The sequence below is a fragment of the Lemur catta genome, chromosome 3, assembly GCF_020740605.2.
Source record: "Lemur catta isolate mLemCat1 chromosome 3, mLemCat1.pri, whole genome shotgun sequence".
NCBI classification, from domain to species: Eukaryota; Metazoa; Chordata; class Mammalia; order Primates; family Lemuridae; genus Lemur; species Lemur catta.
The window spans coordinates 46,681,626-46,701,690 of NC_059130.1; the positions used below are offsets into that span (position 1 = coordinate 46,681,626).

Below are 20,065 nucleotides of genomic sequence, written 5' to 3' on the forward strand. Positions count from 1 at the left end.
CCCACAAGTTTACAAATTGAAATATAATGAGGGATGCAATAAAATTAAGTCATATCCTCCAGACTGAAGAAAGGAGATGACACACCTTTTTTGAGTGCCTACTGTGTTGGATAATATTAAATGCATTAGCACATTTAACCCTCATGACAGCCACATGGTGACACTAGGTTCCCAAAGCCTGACCGCCCAGACTGGACAGAAAAGAAATGGCTTCTTGTAGCATGTGGCTCATACATAGTCACAGGAGAGTAACTATAACAGTGAAGGGACACACAACTGTGTTATATATTCTCTTGGAGGAGAAAAAGACAGAAAAGGTAAAAATGGAAGATTGAACCCATGCATCTACAGAAACCCCACTAAAAAGAGAATTTTTAAAAGCATCTTTTTTTTAATGGCATCCAAAAAGGACAAGGAGAATAAAAGAAGAGACAATAAAATTTTGAAAGGTGGAAGTCAGATGGACGAGTGGTAAATAAGTCAGAAGACCAGAAAAACTGAATACTAAGCTGACAGTGAAAAGATCAGAGATGGCTGTCACAGTAAACACCAGATAAGTCTCAAAAGCCTTGGGAATTAGCAGCACTGGGTTCTTATGGAAGTGAGAATGAAGGAAAAGACTAGATTAAAAGTTCATTTAAGAAGCTGAGAGATTTTACTCTATGAAAGCAACATTACCTCCCATTTAACAAATCAATCTTCCCTGTTGATTTTTCTCAACCCACTAATATAGTTAGAACTATCTCAAAACAAGTTAGCCCTAGAAGGCAGCAAGATATCTGCCCCACATCTTGTTCAAACTTGAATTGGAAGATCCCTCTTGAGGAATTTTTTTTCACCTGTGTTATAATATGAACTGGAAGTCAAGGGTTAGGAAAACACCAGGCTCTATTAACCTCAAAATCCCTTCCTACTCTGAGATTATATCACTATTCAACACTACCAATCATCTCTTTCCTCTCCCTCTCTCTCTCCTGGGTCCTTCCCAACAGAATTTAAACATTTTCAGGTCTCTACTATCTTTAAAAAGAATAAATCATCTAAAACTTCCTTAACTCTACATCTTCCCTCAGCTACCACTCTGTTTGGCCTCCTCTTTGAAACAAGATTTCTCTAAAGAATTACTCATCTTTCTTCGTAAAGTGTACAATTCAGTGGTTTTTAGTATATTCATAATGTTGTGCTCTATCACCAGGCATTCCCACACATTTTTTAATCATACCAAAAAGCAACTCTATTTATTTGCAGTCACTCCCCATTCTCCCTCCCCTCAGCCCCTGGCAATCTACTAATTTATCTTCTGTCTCTCTGGATTTACTTATTCCAGCCCCAGGGAACATTTTGCCAGCATCATCTTACTTAATATGTCAGCAATAAGTAACTCCCCTCTTTGAATACTCTCTTCTCTTGGTTCCCAGATTTTCCTTCTACTTTTCTTAACACTACTTCCCAATCTCCTGTGCAAAATCATCCTTCACCTCTCAGTCTTTAAAAGTTAGACCTTTTCCAGGTTCAATTCCAGGCCCAAATTCGTCTCACTCCATACTCCCTCCCTAGACCAGGGGCTCTAAAACTTTAGTGTACATCAACATCACCTGGGCACTTCCTTAAAACACAGATTTCTGGGCGCCACCTGAAATCTCTGATTCAACAGGCCTAAGGAGGGCCTGAGAATTTGCAAGTTCCCAGGTGGTGCAGATGCTGCTGCTAGGAGGACAGTATCATCTAAACCACCGTCTATCTGCCGATGCCCCTTAAATTCATCTCTCTGGCACAAACTCCTTGTTAAATCTTCAAAAATAGTATAGCCGACCACCTACATGACATTTCCATATTGGCGTCCTAAAGATGTCTCAAACTCGCTGTGTAAGAAGGACCTCTTGAATCTGCCCCCACTCCCAAAAAACAACAGCAACAATAATCTGGTCCTGTAGCACTCCATGTCTCGGTAAAAGACAGTTCCCACAGTCGCTCAAGGTAGAACCCAGAAGCCCCTCCTTTCTCTCATTCCCCTTATCCTATTTGTCACTATCCCCATTATTCTGGCCTCTTAAAAATCTCTTGAATGCACTTTACTCTCCAAATCCACTGCCTTCCTACACCCTAATCACTTTTCTTCACTGAAGCCAGAATATTATTTTTAAAAGGCAAATCTGATCTGGTCACTCTTTGGGTATAACCCTTCACTGGCTTCCCATTGCTCTCGAGGTAAAGTTCAAATCCTCAGTGTGGCCACAGGCCCTGGGATACCTGGCTGTGCCTTCCCTGAGCTCCTCAGACGGGCACTGGGCTCTTCCCCTAGAACCTGCACATCCGCCAGTCACATGTTCTTCTACTCCCCTTTGCCTTAGGTTACCCTCCTCAACCTTCAGATCTCAGCTCCAAGATTACTTGTCTTGAGTGGAAAATCTCTAACCTCACCCTGACTAGGTCAGGTCCCCAAACGTTTTTTGTCATTGGACTTAATACAGTTCGAAATTAAACCCTGGTGTGCTTATTTTGATTCTCTGCCCCTCTATATATAATAGTCTTAAAGAAGGCAGGAGCTATACATTTTTTATTCACTGTGTATCCGTAGCACCTGGCACAAAACAGATAATAAATGTTTTAATTAAGTAAAGGAGCTTGGGAGCGCATCCCAAAAAAATTTTCTGTAATTTTCTATGACTGCTTCCGTTAACTCAAGTAGCCTAACACCTCAATCCTCACTAGCAAGAAAAACTTTTTTGCATTAACCCAAAATCCCTTCCATCCATTTAAGATCATTTCCTCTGTTCTTTGCCAAACAGTATTAATTGAATAAAGCTGAGAGCAGTAATGCTCAAGGTAGTTTTCTCTTCCTTTGTCAACTAGCATTAAACACACTGGTTTATTTTAACCCAGATGCTTTGGAGGGCTACAAAGAACTTTTAGGATTTAAATCACTGTACCAATGTGCTAAAAAGTTTAAACTCTCAATTTTTTAATTGTAGTTACAGTTCCCAATTGCTTACTTAACTCCTGGTTTGCTTTTTCATTCATTCATTCATACATTCACTCATTCATATTTATTGACCCACATATCTACTGAGTAGAATAAGAAGATATGTGTTTTTTCACCTCCTTCATAAAGAAGGGAAAAAATTTGCACACCCCTTCCTGCCTGGGAAAATTTAGCTCTTACCCTTATCTGTCATGATAGTTTTACCATGTATTGCATTACTCTGCTAAACAGGTAAACACAAGGCTGCTCTTCATTCAGGAGATCAGGTAATATCCAACCATCCAGGGTTTCTAATCATTCATCTCTGCTGAAGAATAAATCATGTGTCTCTAACCCCCAATACAGAAGAATAATGTTACAGCCAACAGCTGTCTGTAGACATCCAAATACAAATTTAGCTCAGCCTCATGTTTGGCCATCTAAACTCCATCCATCCCAGCAATTCTATCTTTCTAAATGTGACTTCTAGCATAATAATCAACTGAACCACAAAGCTATTATTAAGTGATTATAAAAATTCATACAACTATGACCTTGGAAGGTTTATAGTTAATAAATATTTGTTGAATGAAAAACTAAAGGAATGAATATTTGAATAGAGGGAGCCAATTGAGATTTTTTTTGTTTATTTTATGTTTTTGCATTTATTTTGCAGAAAAGCAGTACAAGAAAAATTAAATGCAGGAAAACTAGAATCACCATCAACAATTAGAAACTAAAAGACTTGACTCTTTGTTGTCCTAAAGCTGTCTCGTACAGGCTCTCAACAGTCAATTGTTAAATATTCAGAAATTTCAAGAGCTCAGCAGTGATAGGTGTATTTACACCATGAAATTGAGCCTTTACTTATAGAGCCAGTTTACCAATACACCACTGCTTGTAACCTAAGAATCTAAGAAATTACTCAGAATGAAGCGACCTTATAAATATTAATAATGGAAAGATGAAACCAGAGAGGAAAGAACATATTTACACAAAACAATAAGAAAGCACTTCTATAATAGTAATGAAGTTGTTCAAAATGAGGAAAGAAGAGAGAACAGAGGCACAATGTCTACAATGTGGAGACTACACTAAACAATAAAAAAAAAGCACTCATGGAAAAGAGAATAAGAAATATTGGGAATGACTATGATCTACATATGTCTTGATTCCACGATTCTCTGGATAACAAGTAGTTAGGAGGTATGTAAAATCTGCAGCACAATGGGTTAGAAAGGATCTGAAAGGTCATCTAAGGACCCTTTTAAGCAGGGAACTGAATCCCATCCTCACAACCACCATAAGACCGTGAGCTTCATAAGGATAGGAAATGTGTCTTTTATGTCTGTGTGCCCAGAGTATAGTACAGTGTTGAGCACATTACTATGTTATAGATGTTGTTGAATGAATGGAGGAATGAATAAATGATCATTACCGGGAATTCATTCAGCTTATGCCCGAATACCTCTAGTGGCTGGGAACTACTGAACGTTTTAAAACAAAAATTATATAAAACAATCTTTAATTATACACTATGTACAGTAGCAAAAACATACTCTAGATCACTGCTGTCCAATAGAAATATAATGCCAGCCACAAAAGAAAGCCACATATGTGATTTAACTTTTTCACAACCATATTTACATAAAGAAGAAAAAAGTAAAATTAATTTTAATAACAGTTTGTTTAATCCCATATACCCACAATATTATCATTTCAGCACTAATCAACACAATTATGAATAAGATATTTTACATTCCTGTTTTATACTTAATCTTTGAAATCCAATGTATATTTTAAATTTATAACCTATATCAATTTGGACTAGACAAATTTCAAGTGCTCAATAGTATATACAACTAGTAGCTACCATACTGGACAGTTCAGCCCTAAGACTATATTGTGTGTACACTTGGGAACTAGGCAATGCCTAAAATACTTTACACAATTATCCACAGCACACCCTAGCTTCCAATCTCTAAACAAATCCATGACATGTATGTACCAGCCACCAGGAAAAGAAAGAGATACTCGCTTATATTATTGAGGACTACAAGATGAAAATATACTTGGTGAGAATTAGTGAGGAGAACAAAACCATCTCCCACTCATGAAAGAACAAACTCAAATGGCTTCATGGAACAGGGCCAAAAGCTGAACACAACCAGTACCTAACAGAAAACATAACACAGAATCTCCCGCTTTTCAGATTTAACACAAGGCTATACATTAATCACTTCGCTCATCTCAAGAAACAGAGATAATGTGAAAATTCAATTCTTAAGTCATAGCTTAAAAGGTCACATAAAATCAGCAGAATAGAATCTGTCTACAACTAGCAAAAACACCAGAAAAACAGATCAAGAGCTGTGCTCTGGGCCTTTGATCAATATTTGACTGACACCCATTTAACCACGTTAATTGTTCTTTAAAAATATATATAACGGTTAATTGTCTTTAACTCAAGTATCGAAAATAACACCTTTGCATTATAGACACTCAACAAAATAATAACTATTACTATGTTCACTAAGGTAAATGATTGCAATCTTATTCCAAATCATCTTCATCAACTAAAGCTGGCTACTGGAAAGGTACTATAAAGAGTACAAAAAGTTTGGCACTAACCCTACTACAGAAAGTTTGGTAATATTGATCTGGAATCATAAAAGCAGGAATAAAAAAAGTAGTCTGAGTCAATTGTCACAACACTGAAGCACTGTCTTGTTTCAGCAGAAAAAAAACAGAATAGATGTAACTCACCTCCATGTGTGTACTTAATGGGTCATAGAGGCACCGACAGTGTTTCTATTGTCAGATGCTGCATAGTGGTGCTTATTTACCACTTTAGCAAGAAAAAGCTGATAAAGAGTCTTTTTTCATGGTGGTCCAAGTTACTCAAATATGCCCCAGCTGTTAAGAATGGACTCAACAGTTAGGACTGGATAAGCCACCTATTTTCAATGCTCAGGAAATTGGCACATCCTCACGATTCAAAACTAATGTGAATTCTTTTCCATTATACCAAGCTTAAAAAGCAAAAATTGATAAAGATCCATGGGGCAGAACTGACCCCAAAGATCAAGAGTGAGAAATAGTGAGGAAAAGTTGAGAATAAAAGGAACATCTTAAAAGAGTATACAATAAATTTTGTTTTCATATTTTTGATACTCAAGAGGAAAACATAGTAAGGAGAATTTTCCCTTTGAAGTACAAAGTTAATTGCTACACAAACTGACAAAAATCACAATGTCATATTTAAGCTAACAAATATCTGGTCCAATGTTTTATGTAAAGAGATATATTAATATTTTATGATAACAGCTAACATCTACCAGCACATGTTTACTTTGCTTTAGAAGAAAAAGGGCAGCCTGATGCCAAGTCCTAAGTAATTGACCCTTTTGAGCCTTTGTTAAAAGACCTACAAGTTCTGGCATGCCCACAAGATCTAAAATAATTGCTTTTGAGATTTCCCATTAAGACTCAACCGCATAGCTCAGCAACTGGGATATCACTAAGGGTCATCCCCCAAAACACAACAAACACCTCCCTCAATACAAACATTATGGGTCCATTTTAATGCTAAATGTCATTAAAGGATTGCACGTGGGAGGTATGCGGATCCTCTGTTAAGGGATATTGTCTGGCCACATATCTGCTCTAAGAGAAACCTTGGATATTCCTGTTCACATTCGATAAAATACCACTATTTGATAAGCCATCTATTTCCAAGACTCTCAGGAAATAGCACAAAAACAGTTCCACAAATGGCAGCATACTATTCTAATCCCAAGAGACTTTTGTTCCACAGAGGTGTGGATCAGGAAACATGCCTCAGAGTGTTTCAGAACATTAGTTCTGCTGGATGTAAATAGAAACTTCAGGGCAGGAGGAAAGGAATCAGTACTTTGGAAAATTCTGTGTTACACAAGTTAAAAGGTTACTTCATTACTCAGAACCATTCAGAATCTTTAAAATGGGAATGTGCTTCACAAATCTTCAAGACAGAGAGTTCTAAAACTTATTTGATCGTTGAATCTTTTTTTCTCTTTGCCATGTACCTTTTATAGAGCAGTAGTTCTCAATCTTGGCCGCACATTGCAATCATGCAGATAGCTTTTAAAAATCTCAATACCTCGACTTCACCCCAGACTTCCCCTCAGCCCAATTACATCAGAATGTCTGGGAGTGGAACCCAAGCACCAATAGTTTTTTAAAGGTTCCCAGGTGTGCAGATAAACTTGAGGACCAACATAACTTTGAGAAACACTCACCTGTAAGTTCTAGCCTCTTCTCCAAGCTTAAAAAAATAATAGCCACACTAAATTGCCTTCCTGGACCTATCCACGAAGAGACCCACAAAAAAAATAAAATAAAATAAAATAAAATAAAAACCAAAAAACAACTAATGACTAGCAGTAGGCCATCCAACATTCAGCTAGCTTTATTCCTCTGGATGACAACATGTCTACACAACACCCTACCTACACCCTACCTCCACACATAATCATTATTTTCCATGCCATGCTTTCTGGACATGTCTTCAAAACTAGGTCCCTGGATGTTATTTGTTGTCTGCATAATTTTGTTCCCCATTTAATTTTCTATGTCATAGAAAAATTGGTTTTTAGCAGATTTAGGAATCATCACCAATACCAAAATCTTACCAAACTGATAAATATGGGCCAATAAACAAAGAAATAGGTGTAAAATGAATTAAAAAGCACAAAAGAGATCTAAGAGTTGTACAATTTAGATTGGTTACCTTTTTTATGTTTTGTGAGACTATATTTTTACTGTTACATGAGCACCTGAGAATGTAGATTTGAAAACCACAGCCATTGACTGCCACAGAAACAATCTGGGGATTCCACTGAGGGCCAGTAGTCTTGAGGGACTTTAGGCAAGCTGCAATTAATATGACTTTGTAGAATGTTTGCTCAATAGTATACACTATAATTTGGTAGTACACTGAAAGAGAGAGAACCTAAAAAGATTCATACCAGGTTTGCCAATTCAAACTCTGCTGAATCTGACCCTGACCCCAGAACTGAAAGGCCCCTTGCTCGCCTGAAGGTCAGCTGCCAAACCAACGCTGAAGACTGACAGATTCAAAGAATTAAAGTTGATTAAAAATACTCCTTTTCCTCTAGTTTCCAGGTAAAGTCACTCTTAATAAACACACTGGCCATTCTTAGTACAAGTGAGAAGTACAGTTTTTGACACAACTACCTTACAATTCAATGGAACCCCTAAGACTGACTTGCAAACAGTAACATCACAACACACCTTGAGTGTCACACAAGCCAGAAATTCATCTATCTCTAAAATCAACTATGCTTAATTTAATCAAGAATAGACAGTAAAGCTATACAAATCTTTTTAATTTGCCTCACTTTTAGTGAATTTTTAACTATAATTTTTAAAATTCTAAATATAAGTCCAAATAGAAAAAAATCAGATCATCCTTTTGGTTATATTAATACACCTACACTGTGAACATCATATTATATAATAACCTACCCTAATGTACCATTATACAAAACCACCTATGCCATATAAATGAAAAATTACAGCACCTGAAATCAGCACCTGGATTATTATTCTCCAGTTTTCATCCTAACATGAAAGGCATTCTATGAGGCCTACTCCTAACATGTTCTCCAATCTTCAGTTCCAGAGTTAAACCCATAACGCCTATCTTGTAACTCCAATAAAGCACTTTAGTTGTTTTACATACTATACATTTATACAAACTATACACTGAGTTCCCCTGCAGCAGGACCCAAGCTGCCCTAAATATCTTTAGATCCATAAGACTATCACAGTCACTGGCACAGAAAAAGCAATAGTAATAAATTAATGTACTTCTTCCCCTAGGACACAAACAGGAAAAGAACCCAATCTTATCCTTCAAGAGAAGAGTCAGCCATGCAAACAAATAATTATAATACAAGATGTTTGCTTTAATGATATATGTAGCATTGCAAACACATAAAATATAATAGGGAATTAAAGGCAAAGGACCTGCCAAGCCTCTCTATAAAAACAAGGAAAACCTTTAAAGAAATGATCACCCAAATAAATGTTTTCTATATGAATAAATATTGAAGAACAGGATTATTTAAATTCATAGTAGCCATAAAACTCCTTTATTAGAAAGACACTAAAATATATAGCACAAATGGGAACACAGGCATTTCAGTGAAGAGTGCATATGAACATACCAACCACACCTTCAATAAGCCTTCAAAATCATCTTCATTTTTTTAAAATTTTAAACAATAAAACAATTACATTTAAATGGAAGTTCCTTTAAGGCTTCTCATTTTTAATTAGCAGTAGTTGAAAATATCTAGACAATGAAGATAATTTTAAGTATAATTTAAAAAGAAATGGGGTAAAAAACCTGGCAGATAATAAAATCCAGATTATAATGATGACCAAGGCCATGATGGCTGTGCAGAGTGAGTATGAAGATGATTCTTGGTAATAGTCCATTAGTCTTAGTCCAGCCTGGGCTGTAGACTAAAAACAACTCAGGTCTTAGCATAAAAACAAAGTTTCCAGAAAACTACCAGTACTCTTTCAACTAAATCCTTCACTAAATTATAAATGCAGTACTTGGTGGTATTTTCTGCTTCAACTGTATGGTTTATGAAGAGTCTAGATTTAGAAATGCAGCTTAACGTAAACACAACTCTTAGTATCCTGTATTATCAGAAAGATACAACTCAGAGTTACATTGAAGGTCAAACTTTTAATACGAAATGAGTGCCTAAATTAAGGAACAAATGCCTCATGTGTTAAGCATTTTTTTAATGTAATGAGTACCTTCTTGTAAACAGATTATTAAAATCTCTTTATGTCTAACAACAATGCTATAATATTTGCCACAGCATTTTCTCAGTTTCTTACTTTTAAAATACATTTGAGACCATGTGAATTAAAAAAACTACAATTAAAATGGTAGGACATGACCTATGTATGTACCTGTAAGACAGTGGTGAAATGCATTCCTGCACATTCATTATACAACAATAAGATGGAATGAGGAAGGAAGCTCTCTATGTACTAATACGGAAAGATAACCAGGATGAGTTAAACAAGAAAAATCAAGGTACAGAATAGTATATGCAGTATGCTACATTTAGTGATAAAAATGAGGAAAATGTCTTTATTTCCTTATATGTGCATAAAGAAATTCTACAAGAATATAGAATCAACTAATACCAGAAGTTATCTGGAAAGGACTAGACAGATGAGGATCAAGGGTGGGAGGGGGAGAATTTTCACTTAAATCTTCCTATATATTTTTTTAATTTCTGAACTAGGTTAATGTGTTTATATCTTCAAATATTTAAATAAAAACATTTGGGTGAAAAAAATTAGAAAAATAGGCTACAACTATGATCATTATCATTCAATTCTATGTTAAATAATAATAATTTCCTTACTATCTTTTCTTCCATTCTGGCCTTTAATTAATTATCCAAAAATTCTAGTTCTCAGGAAACAAATTAATTACCTAGCACAAAAAAGCTTAAATATAATTATGCTTAAAGTAAAAATTAGTACCTCCTCCTCCAATTTATTCATCTAAATTGACAAGTAAGGATAGCCAGGCTTATCTGGCTAGTGAAACAGAAATGTATCTCCTTTAACTTCTGGTTGGACATCGTAAGCATTAAAATTAATATATACATTCCAGTTAAAAAATTTTAAAATAGCTACATTACCCACTGGGCCTATTAATGGGCATTACACTTTTATAAATGTTACCACATTACAATTTCCAGATGCATGTGTATTTTTAAAATTAAAAAAAATGCAAATACTTTTCTGATTTTAAAAACAAATTTAAGGTGCCCAAGTGCACCTGTAATCCCCACTGTAGGTGCCTCCTCTCACCACAGACACTGTGTTGCGACCACAGAGGACTTCTGAAATTGGCTCAGATACAACACACATTTCCAGGGCTTTCCACGGGCACACCCATGCCTAACTTTCCCACCTCCATTCTCTGTCTACCAAACCCTTATCCATCTTCAAAAGCTTGGTTCAATTAAGTCTGATACTTTCCTAAATCTCTGTCAGAATTAATCTTTATTTCTATTTTTATACAACCTAACTTTTTTACAATTAATTATAAGCCTACAGATCTGCCGGCCCCTTCTAGAATGTGGGACCATTAGAAGAAATAACTCCTGTTCATATTTATAGACTTGTGGATGTACTAACAACAACGAGAAAAACAAAACCAGATACTGCATCCATAGAGGGATAAATGCATTACCTCATTTGATACCCAGGATAGCTCTGAAGCCATTTTACAGATAAGGAAACTGAGGCTCAGAGAGGCTAAGTAATGTGCCCAAGTTATTTATACTTATTTACTACACAGATAGTAGGAAGCTTCATTCTACTTGCTCTGAAGTGTCTCTGTCTCCAAAGTATATACTCTTAACCATTTTGCTTAGAGGTTTGATGAAGTTATTATCATTATTACCTTTTCCAAAAACAGAGAATTGTATTTTACAAAGGACTTTCAAATTATAGGAGCCATTAGAAGTGAAAGGAAAAACAAACTGCCTTTACCATTAACTCTCCTCTACATAACCTGTCACTTTTTACCTGTCCTTCAATGGCTAATAAGCTCATACTCTAGGTTGCTTGAGGACATTTTCCTCTGAGGGTCCCAATCCAATACCTTACCCCTTCCTTTCACTGAGATTAAGCACGGTAGGTGTTGCATTTTGTGCTTAATGCACACCTTGACACTCACTCACCCAGGGCAATAAAATCCTGTGGTCTCAGAAACAGAGGTGGGAATCCATTGGGTCTTAAGGGATTCGGTCTTAATCTATTCATTCAAATATTTACTAAAAGCACTTTTAAGTGTAAGGCACCGGGGCCTGCCCTCTGAGAGTTTACAGCAGAATGAGCAAGATGGACAAACAAGTCATCAGTTTCTTTCTCTCATTATTGTTGGTAATTATGATGATAGTAAAAACAATAAGCAATATCCATGCTTGTAGATTTTGACATACAAATAAGCAAAAAGGCAAAAATATTAGAATGATTCACAGAGATGAGTGTTGTGGGAGTTTTGATGTATGCTACCTTTTAATTTTCAAGCAAGCTCAAGTTTACCCCAAATTTTTAAAAGATATTCTTTAAGTGATACTTACAAAACATTCTTTTCCAACACTGCAATGAGAAAAAGCCTTCCTGAGGATGTCAGATTTATGTGGTAAACAGATGATTTAGGGTCCCCATGAAACATGTGCTCCTAGAAGGTACTTAGAGGGTCTTATTCTATATCCCCAGTCCCTGACATACAGTCACAACTCAATCAGCATTCATGAAATGAAAGAATGAATGGATGGATCAGTGATATAGATTACTGAAATCTAACAAATCTTGACATGGTTATTAGCTCATACATCAGGCACTCTTTGTACTTCAAGTAAACCGTCAAGTTATAAAAAGGATTCAAGGGAAAAAATAAATTCCTAAAAGAAGAAAGCCATTTTATTCCTACTAGTTACAGGGGGGAAAAGCTCTATAAAATAAAATAAGAAAAACTACCATCTCATTTCATTCCATGTAATAATTACTATCCTAAGACAATTTCAGAACACCATCATCCAACTCTAAAGTAGAGAGCTCTCAGTAAAGTCTAGCCCATCTCACAAGCAGTTATACCTGAATGGAAGATAAGGGGTGTTTGAGTCAGATAGGAGTGCTCTGTAGGCTTCTTCTGGTGTCTTCTTTAAATAGATTACCTAAGACAGATAAATAGCAACATTTAGAACACCAAAGAATGACACAAAACTAATTTAATTACCTAATTTGCATTTCATTTCTTCCATTTTAAGTGACAATTGTCATGGTGATAATGTTGATCTTTAGGCAGCAACTGGTCTGCAAAATTTATTTTTCAGCTTGAAGCTTAGCAACAGTCTTTGGTTTAAGGATAGGTAACGTCTTAAAGACAGAGGGCAGGTCTACAAAGAGGCCATCCTGGGCTGTTACGAGGGTGCACTGAACAGACACAACTGCAGCAACAGCTGCACCTCCATCATTACACTGTGTGCTCACCAAAGACCAATGCAGGCTTCCTTGTCCTTCATAGAAGATCTGCTGTGAGTTATTTCAGTGCTTGGTGAATTCTGAAAGTCACCTCACAGTGAGCACAATACCCATGGGAGGTCTACCGAAGTGTTTGTTTACTCAGTGGAAAGCCTGTGTTGTTCTCTACATGCTCAATAAAATCACAATGAAATGGGTGAAAATGAGTGCAGGTTAGGAGCATTGGGAAACATATTGGTTTGACTCTTGATACCATGAATACTTAAATCCCTCTGGTTCAGCATGATAAACTAATCTTAAACAAAGATACAAACAAAAACAAGCTCTTAAAACCAGTGAACAACTTTCATTTAATCAACTTATTGACTTTGTAGTATATGCCAGGCACTGTGTCAGGTACTGGTACCTCCCTTAATAGAATTTACATTCTTGTGGGGCAAAGACAAGAATTAACAAAAAGAAATATAGACTGAGGTAAGTGCTGAAAAGGAAAGAAACAGGGTCTTGGAAATAGAGAGAGGCTACTTGGGGTAGCCCAAGGTAGTCAGGGAGGAGTCTCTGGGTGACATTTAGGGTGAAAAAATGGAGGAGGAGATGCATGGGGAGAGCTAAGGGAAAAGAGGAAGGGCTTTCCAGGCAGTGGGAATGACAAGGGGAAGGGTCCTTGAGGTGGGAGAGAGCTTAGTGAGTTGGAAAGAAGGAGGTCAGTGTGGCTAGGGCAGGGAGGAGGGAGGCAGAGAGGGAGGGAGGAAGGGCAGGAGAAAGCCAGGCAGTGGCCAGGATGTGAAAAGCAATACAAACCAAAAAGAGTTCAGTTTCATTCCAAGTGCAATTTAATTTTTTAATTCTAAGCTGAGGACACTGGTCCTTTTCCTCTACAGTTAGAATCAAATTTAATTCTGAAAATCCTCTCTACCTAGAATTAATGGCATTATTTCCTTTAATACATCCCAACATCAAAATCCTATGCATTTCAGTGACAAGAATGGCAGAGTCCCAGTTCTTAAAAAGCAGGGTTTTGCTCTCTACTTACAAAGCTTCCTTGAGCTTTAAGCGAGTCCCCTAGCAATATATTACATGTATTTACTTACCAATAATTTAAGTACTAGAAAACACCTCAATTCTGAATTCTCTAAAGAAAGAAAACTAAATTTTTAAAAACTTCTAACTTTAATAACAAAGCCCATCATTACTTCATCTGGCAAGTAAACATGAAGGTCTGATAAAGTGCACACCAACCAAAGCTAAATAGGCATGAAACAAGAACAACACTGAAAAGGAAATAACTGTAAAAGTGCAGCTAGACGTGAGGCACAGAGTCTACAAATGGAGAATCACGACTCTAGCTGCAGTTCAAAGAATTACAAAACTCCATTTAAACCAACCCTAACTCTAAAGACCATTTTCAGTAACCAATGTTACAAAAGGTTTTTACTGTACCCTAATGGGTAGGTTATATAACAGAGGTGGTTATAATGCAGTGATTTCTTAAGCCTAAAGACGCTGCAGTATATTTGAAAGGTGACTATGGTTGCTAAAAGGGAAAGCTGCTTGTAGAAACCTTCTGTGTACAGATTAGATAATTAAAGCTTATACAACAACTACTGAAAAGCAAAATACATTTCCCTCCTCAGGAGCAATTACGTTAATTCCCTTTCATTTTGAAGCAGTCTTTCTGCAGGAGGGAGGCACCAGCCCACGTGAAATACGTCTTTATACTGGCTACCCCACAGGGCTTTGCTCCTCATCTTACCTTCATGACTTAGCACACATGACCCATGTTCGCACACTGTAAGATGAGAGCCTTTGTTTTTATTTTTATCCCAGTGCTCAATTATTGATAAGTGCAAAGTGAAACCCGACAGAGGCTATCTAAATTCCAGGAAGATTCCTGGGGCATCTTTTACAGGTTGACCTTTTACAACCTAAAGGTAGGTACTTGGGCAGAGTGGGGAAATGTTCTCTGGATAAATGAGTGTATTACTGAATGAATGCATGCTGGCTCATTAAAATACCAAATTCTGTTTTTCCAGGAGAAAATATGTCGTGTATTCCTATGCCACATCTTCTTAGACATGTCTCCTTATTAAAACGAGAAAGAGAGAGAGAAGAAAGAAAGACTAGTTCAGATTAAAGCTCAGAAAGAAAGTAACATTTATTAAGCCTTGCTGTCAAGGAATCTAAAGCTCAGAAAGGTAAGGAACTTGCCAAATTCACATTGTTGCTTCCATGGTGGAATTAGAATTCGAACATAGATCTGACTCCAAAGCCCACAGTAATTCCAACACATCTGCTTGAAAACATAAATGCAGTTGGAAGCATAACTATGGAAAAAGATTCTTTCAAGTTCCTAAATGCCATTACACTTGACTCTAAAACTTAGATGACCTCAAACTGTTAACAGGTCATAGCTGTCACTGAGGAATAGGGCTGGGTGAAGATTAGAAGGAGAAAGGGGAACTTTCTACTTTATATTTTTTACTATCACCATATTTCTTGTATTCTGTATAGACGTGTACAAATTTGATTTTTAAATGTGAAGTAAATAAATCAGTTATAAAAATGTTAAATGTATATTCCTTCTAAAAATAAGCTCTATATTTAATGCTCAGGAATTTGTTACCTGATACTCTAATATTTCTAAAAATATTTTCTGGAAAAAAATAATTTCAATACATCTTCTAAATATCCTGATTTTTTCCTTTTCTGATTCTAAAGGGAAAAAAATCGGCTGTCTACTCTTCTCACTAGGTATAAGCATTATGTAAACCCAAACCAGAAGAATTTTCCCAAAGTTTTGACTGATACAACTTAACACCATTCACATAGTACTTGGTGTACCACATCAATTTACTAAGCGGTACATGCCTCATTTTTATAAAATTGCCCAACTCTTGCCAAGAAGTCCTAGTAACCTTCTCAATAGAATAGCATTTAACATGTACTTTTATTTTTAGCTGAATAGGAGTTAACCAATTCAAGTGATTCTTTTTCTGTTCAATTAACTTTGATGCCAGGTACCAAGGAACCAAATAACATTCAATTTCTTTAATAAAAGATTCTTAAAGAGTCAGTATTCTAACATATATATTATCAATAGCTATAAGGTTTTTATTCGATGACATAATAAAAATTACAGTACTACAAGCCAGTATAATTTATATAAGCCAATGTTGCCAATGTTGCCCAAACTTCAATTAATCATGCATTAACTTTCCCAACTTCCAACACATGTACCATCTTGTATTACCATTTCTTTTTAAATAGGCATACTCTTTTAATTTAAATCAATTTAATGTAAAATGTTTTATATCATTGCTGTAAATGGAAAACCTGCCATTGACTCTACACATAAATGAATATTAAAACACAACTCTTAAAATTTAAAATATTTGTGTATATGCACATTGAGAAATAATGTAAAAAATATCAAGTTTGCACTAATTTTATAGAGAAACACCAGAGCAACATGGGATGTTAAGTAAAATCCTCTTAGAATTCATCTGCAAATACTTCTAAATCATGTTTTTAACTAAATCCTAAGGTCATTAAATCCTTAAAGCTTGTCAAAAAATAATATATGTGAATTTCGGAAGCATTTTGGAATTTACAACTATATTTTTCTACTCAGATAATTTAATCTCTCTGATACACAAGGGATTACTCTTCAAACAACAAATAGCTTAATATAGAAGTCTAAACCAGACTCTGAGTCATGAATTTGCTAATGATCTTTCCCTGGGGACATCTGCCTCAAACCTTACTATGTTTTTAGCTTTGTCTTTAGGTGTTATTATTTCCCCAAAAAAGTTTTACTGCAAAGTGCTAAATACACACACACACACACACACACACACACATACATCCCTTAAATATATTTAAAAATGAGATCTGTGTCCCTCTATTAATTGTATTTATAATCTGTGATTTGGAAAATGACAATACTCTTGAATATTCAATTTAGCCATCTGAGAGAGTATTCTTCAATTTTGGCAGTTGATTTCCAGTTATTTGTTTAATATTTTACTTGTTTAAAAAGGAGGAAACAGGCCGGGCACGGTGGCTCAGGCCTGCAATCCTAGCCCTCTGGGATCCGAGGCAGGTGGATCGCTCGAGGTCAGGAGTTCGAGACCAGCCTGAGCGAGACCCCGTCTCTACTAAAAATAGAAATAAAAATTATCTGGACAACTAAAAATATATATAGAAAAAATTAGCCGGGCATGGTGGCGCATGCCTGTAGTCCCAGCTACTCGGGAGGCTGAGGCAGTAGGATCGCTTAAGCCCAGGAGTTTGAGGTTGCTGTGAGCTAGGCTGATGCCACGGCACTCACTGTAGCCCGGGCAACAGAGCGAGACTCTGTCTCAAAAAAAAAAAAAAGGAGGAAACAAATGCTGAGAACAGCCTTTCCCAGTGAGGTACTGTCACTGGAACATTGACATGATAGCTTTGAAATTAGCATTCCAACCATTGCTGAGTCAATTAAATTTCTTCAAAATAGAAGTTTCCAGAAAACAGATGCTACTACTTGAAAATAGTCTAAAAGCACTAAGGTTTGCCAAACATGGAAGATTTATACCAAAAAGGAGACTTTCTCTAAAAGTTTCAGACAACTAAGTTTAGCATACACAGAATACTAAATGTGGACATTACAAAGATGTCACTATGACATGTGCTCTGGGCTCTAGCCCATTAATCAGCGGTCACGTTCGTGCCCTTTCCTCAGCACCATGTAACTTCTAATTATCAGGCTTATAAGACAGCAGTTGAGGATAGAAATGTAAGAAAATGTTTCCTTCTCTGACAAAGCTAACTGATGTAGAGCACTCACCTGGTTTGAAACCACCGCTTCCTAATTGGCTTATTCCAACATCCCCCTTTTCCATCTGGCATTCTGCCCAATCACCCAGACCTAAAATCTCAAAAGTCACCTTTGACTCTGACCTCTCCTTCATTGGGCCACTCTCATCAAATGAATACCCAGACTGAGTCTCTCTCCACAGTCTTTCTCAGCTAGGGGGTAGATCCAAGTTTGGGAGGCTGAAACACATCATTTGGGGAGAGAAGGAGGAGGATACAAGTATCTTTCCAAATTTTGCAAAAATTTGTTCCTTCAACAACCTTGAGAGAGGGGCCTGAGCAAGTGAGAGCCCTGACTCTTAAGTTTCATTAGCTCTCCCGTGAATCTACGCTTGACCTTCCTTTTGTGATTATCATCATCACTTTTGAATCCTTACCACCATATTCTAGGACTAACACCGTTTCTCCACCTCCTCTTCCTGCCTATTCCAGTGGTGCCACAGCAAGACTCTGAAGTTTCAATCCTGCTCGAAAAGCCCAGACTGCCAACACTTCACCAAGATATGGTCCCAGCCTCCCTTTCCAGGTGACTCTGTCATTGTTCATAAAATGATCCCACCCACTAGCCTAGACTCCTGACCATTCCCTAAACATACCTGATACCTTCTGGCATTTGAGAGGTTCTCTTTTGTAGAACACTCTCCTCACCACTTCTGCCTATTAAACTTATTCCCATTTCATTAGACCTAACTCAAACACCCCAGCTCCATGATGTCTTTCTTCTATAGCTCAGAACCCTTACTCTTAGGACTCCAAATATGACAAACAACTATAAAAGTGAAAATGATAGTAATAAAACCACAAGTCATACAGTGCATACCATGTGCCAGGTACTATTCTAGGCACTTTACATTTGGCTCATTGATCCTCACAATCACCCTGAGGCAGATCCCACTATTATCCCCATTTCCATGTTACACCTGAACCACCATCAGTGGCTCAAAGTCACACGGTTAGGGCACGCACGGTGGAGTCAGGCAGTCTGTCTCCCTCACAGACACTCATAACCACTTCCTGATGAGCTCCTCACAGCTCTTTTGTGATGATTTTCCTTTAGACTAAAGTAGAAAGCTTCTGGAGTGCAGAAACCAAGTTTCTCATGCCTTTATAGACCAGCCAATGCCCCTATCAGCTAGATGCTCAGTAAATGTATGTTTGTGAGTGATTGCTTTAAACTCACAAAGGTGAGAGTGCATCCATCCCAGAGGATTAATTCAGCTTAATTAATAATTAATGAATGAGATTTTTAAAAATGTGTCACTATAACTTTAGTGGTAATGCCCAGAGGAGCTAGTAAAATTAACTTTCCAAGCCCAGTTGTATGAGAGCATCAAACTAGATAGAATCAATTCTCCAACATGCTACAGGACAAAGTAATAAAGAGCCTGATTTAAAAAAATAAATGCTGTGGCTCATATGATTTGTATTTGCTTACAGAAAGTATTTAGAGTCAAGGCATACTCCCTGAAACGGATATTCACTCTCCCACCTCCCCTGTGTCTGTTCTGAAGCTACACTCAGCCACTCCCAATACCTGATAAAAGGCAGCCAGCAGGAGGTAAAACAGAACACAAATCACCAGACTTGACAGTAATTCAATCAACATGTATTTACTTAATGCTTACAATTTGCACAGGAGCTGGCACGAATATGAGGACAAGGGAAAGTTTGCAACCTCATTAAGGAGCTTAAGGACATTGATAGTAAGTGCTCTAAAGGGGGTGGGGAATGGTCTGAAGTGACCAGACTTGACCTGAGCCTGCCTTGCATCATGGTACCATTTAGATGGTCACCTCCCTCCTCCCCTTCCTTGGGATCACAGCTCTAAACTGGGACAGACTTTTTAGAAACCTGGTAAGATCAGGCCCCTGCCTTATGTTCTCAAAGCTCTCTGCCCTTCTCCTTCGAATTCTTACACCACTTTGTTTCTGTGGTTATTCGATTTAGTCTGTCTCCCCAGCTAGGCTGTTAGGCTAATGAGAGCAGGATTTCCATCTCTTCTGTATCTGCAGGACTCAACACTGTGCCTGGCACATAGCACACACTGAAAACATGTTGGATGGTTGCACAAATAGTGGGTCCTTTATGTGAGGAGAAGCACGACATAGACACAGAACACTGATCATCATCTAGACAGTAAGGCAG

The 20,065-nt window shown here is 37.1% G+C and overlaps 1 protein-coding gene across 5 annotated transcripts in view; it reads right to left on the reverse strand.

Annotated features, from left to right (window-relative positions):
• CDC14A (cell division cycle 14A) overlaps positions 1-20,065 on the reverse strand; it is a 159,163-nt gene that overhangs the window by 85,582 nt on the left and 53,516 nt on the right. For all 5 annotated transcript variants that reach the window (XM_045547439.1, XM_045547437.1, XM_045547436.1 and 2 more), the window contains one exon: positions 12,677-12,756. In XM_045547439.1, the coding sequence (XP_045403395.1) occupies positions 12,677-12,756 (80 nt within the window). The remainder of the gene's footprint in view (positions 1-12,676; positions 12,757-20,065) is intronic.